Here is a 3,136-nt window from a genome sequence, read left to right as displayed (position 1 = left end):
TAAAAGACTGCAGTATGTAATTTAATTGTTGCTTCATTTTATTATCTTCTGGATAATTTATATTAAAGTCACCACAGACTATCATTAATAAATTTGGTTTATAAATTTTGTTGATGACAGCTTCTAACTGGGTAATGAATAATGAAAAATTACTAGACGGGGACCTATAAAAGGCTAGAATACAGAATGTACTAGATAAAAATTTACATTTAACAGCGCACACCTCCATGGCTTTGTCTATACATAGTTCATTAATGCTGACAGGTTCGTAATCCAGAGAGTTGTGTAAATATATACATACACCTCCCTTAATAAAAGACTTTCTACAATAACTAGTTCCTAAGTTGTAATTGGCTATGGTCACATTTTCAATTTGTGAATAATTTAGATGATGTTCTGTGAAACAAAGCATGTGCAGAAGTTCAGGATATAGATGGGCATAAATTTCACTAGTCTTATTTGCAAGGCCACAAATGTTTTGGTGATAAATTGAGAACCCATTTTTCTTTAAGACTTCAGTATGGTTGTTACACTGTTTTTCTTCTACCATAAAAAATCATCATATCTATCTAGTGGAAATTTTCTTTGCCTATTTGATTTACGTTGTGGCTTGAGAGTTTGCGGTTTACTTATTTCTAACATAACATTATCAACAGTACAATCTTTTATGCCAAAAAATTCTTAATCTCATTATCATGGTCATTATTGACTGCCTTCCAAGGCAAATAGATTGGTTTTGCATCTGTGTAAAAGATTTTAATACAAATTAAGGCAATATTCCTGACCAGTACGTTCTTCCCCATTTTATTAAGATGGAGTCCATGCCTTGTAAAGAGAGCTCTATTTAAATCATGGTGTAATAAAGTAACATGCTTAAAACCTTTGGTACATTTCACTAATTTCCTATTATAAACTTTTATCTCATCATTCACACATGACCAATTTTCCAGGTCGTACCTATGTGGAATATTCAACAGAACAATATTTGTATGAGAATTAGTTTTGATAAAATTCAATATATTTCTTAATGATTCTCTGGAATCATTTTTTCCTATTTCCTTAGTTCCACCTGGAAAAACTATTACATCATTAAGTGTCAAGGATTCAACCATAGACTCTGCCGTGGTAGATAAGTTACTTATGTCAGCTCCTAGCTTGACAAATCCTATTACTCTGGATGTTTTAGTTAAGTTGTCTCTGATCTTATCTACACCGTCTCTAATATGGCTATCACCAACGAATAAAATTAAATGTTTAGTCTTATCAACTAAAAGATTCTGCTCTAGACTTGCGTTTTTGTTTGAAATTTGCATGTCAGTATCACTGTCACCACTTTTAACTGCAGACAAATCGTTTTCTGAAAACTTTGAATAAGTATTACAAAGGACACAACAATTCACTATCGCACTGGCCAGTGTCCACAGTACTTGCTATTTTGTTGCAGGCACAAAAGAAATATGAGATGGTAGGCAAGATGAAGGTGCTGGAACCAGGAGACATAGCTCAGGCAGTGCTGTATGCTGTAACCCAGCCAGAAGTCTGTGCAGTCAACGAGATCCTAGTGGAGCCTCAGGAGGCCCCAATATAATGTGCATCAGCTGACTGCTGTTCACAGCAGTAAGTCTTCCATAAGTAAAGCCACCAAAAGATTACAGTCTTCTGAAATGTCTTGTTGTGTAGTGCGGTAGAAAGTTACTGACGTTTAAGAGGGATCTGCTGCCTCCATCTTCAAGGTTGAAGATCCTTCTACCCCAAATATGGAGAGAGCAAGTTCCTCCTAAAAATTTTTAACTACCTATCAGATTGTTTAGAAGCATACACCATAAGCCAATAACCTTCATACTAGGCATTGTAGTACCCTCAGCCTCATAAAGCAACATGAGGTTGATGTAGAGATGTGTACGCACAAAAACTTGCATTATGTTAAACAACAAATTTTGAATCAAAACTTTCATTTTTAGTCCCTGATCTTGTGGAGACTGTTGCTGTCACAAATGAGAAGATCCAAGAAGACTGAATGAATATTACAATGTACCGAATTTTGTTTCTTGTTCATGAGGTCATGGGTTCAAATCGTGCCCTACCTGGCTGTCTTGACATGTTTTTACAACTTCAATAATTTCCTCCTTGCAACTGCCCTCATAATACAGTATCATGAAACATGCACTGTTTGATGTTTTTACACACTTCCCATTCCTCTTCCTCAGCCACATATTCAGCATAACTTCATCAACTGACTTGTCCACTTGTACCTGTGTTACATTTTATGGATTTTAAATAAAGTATGAATTGTGAACTGCTTAAACCGTGTCACAACCTAGTAATAGATTACCCTGTAACTCATTTAGTTTCAGTTGTGAGATGAAGGAGGTTCAGATGGTCCAAATGTGTAGACTAGGTGGGAGAAGTAATGGATACGAGTATTGGTATTTTGGTTGGGAATGTCTTTGGAAGGAAATAATCTGAAGCCAGGGAAGTAATATTAAGATGTTGGTGGAGACTACAGGGAAGTACATTCTAGTAATGTAGATAGGATTTGACAGGCTTGGGATTGAATCCATTGTTGAACCTTGGTGTACGTGTTGTTGATCCCACAAGGAAAACATGCATATGTTCATGCGTGCGTGCATGTATAAATGTGTCTACATGTCTGCCATTTGAACTCAGGCGTCAAATTGTAATGTATGTTTTTATTTTTCAGAGTTCATGTGTTGGTAGTATCAAAGAGTGGAGATACCAGCACAAATAGAGACATGCTGAGTTATCTCATCCCAGAAGCGGCCTCCGTAGTCTAGAGGTAACGTTCCCACCTCATGACTCGTAGTACGCGGATTCAAATACCCGGTGGAGATCGTCGAATTTTTAAGGGCGGAAAAATTCAGGGAACAAGTCCTCCGGGAGGGACTTTAAGCCGTGGGTCCAGTGTCGTAGCTTTACGGCACGTAAAAGAACCTCATATCTCCAAAGGAGGTCACTGAGCCAAATTACAGACGTTTCCCTCCCAACAGTAGTCTCTAATACCTCTGGTAGATGGGGGAAGCATTATAGATACCTCTCAGCTAGTAGAGCCAGTCTCGCTGGCTGGGCGGGACTGATGGTAAGCACCAGTACCGGTAGGATATAGAGACTGGTAGAA

At 37.6% G+C, this 3,136-nt stretch overlaps 1 protein-coding gene across 6 annotated transcripts in view; it reads left to right on the top strand.

The window, feature by feature from the left end:
* The window catches only part of LOC111866049 (linear gramicidin synthase subunit D), a 44,236-nt gene extending 41,439 nt beyond the window's left edge, over positions 1 to 2,797 (top strand). For 5 of the 6 annotated variants that reach the window (XM_023854572.2, XM_023854571.2, XM_033752121.1 and 2 more), the window contains one exon: positions 1,445 to 2,312. In XM_023854572.2, coding sequence (XP_023710340.1) covers positions 1,445 to 1,588 — 144 coding nt within the window. In that variant the 3' untranslated portion in view covers positions 1,589 to 2,312. Of the gene's footprint in view, positions 1 to 1,444; positions 2,313 to 2,701 lie in introns of those variants that run through there. The other variant, XM_023854573.2, reaches the window with a different exon arrangement.
* Positions 2,798 to 3,136: the final 339 nt, after the last annotated feature.

This window comes from Cryptotermes secundus, unplaced genomic scaffold, assembly GCF_002891405.2.
Source record: "Cryptotermes secundus unplaced genomic scaffold, Csec_1.0 scaffold318, whole genome shotgun sequence".
NCBI classification, from domain to species: domain Eukaryota; kingdom Metazoa; phylum Arthropoda; class Insecta; order Blattodea; family Kalotermitidae; genus Cryptotermes; species Cryptotermes secundus.
Note: the sequence above shows the minus strand (reverse complement) of the source record. Positions and strands in the feature narration are given on the sequence as shown.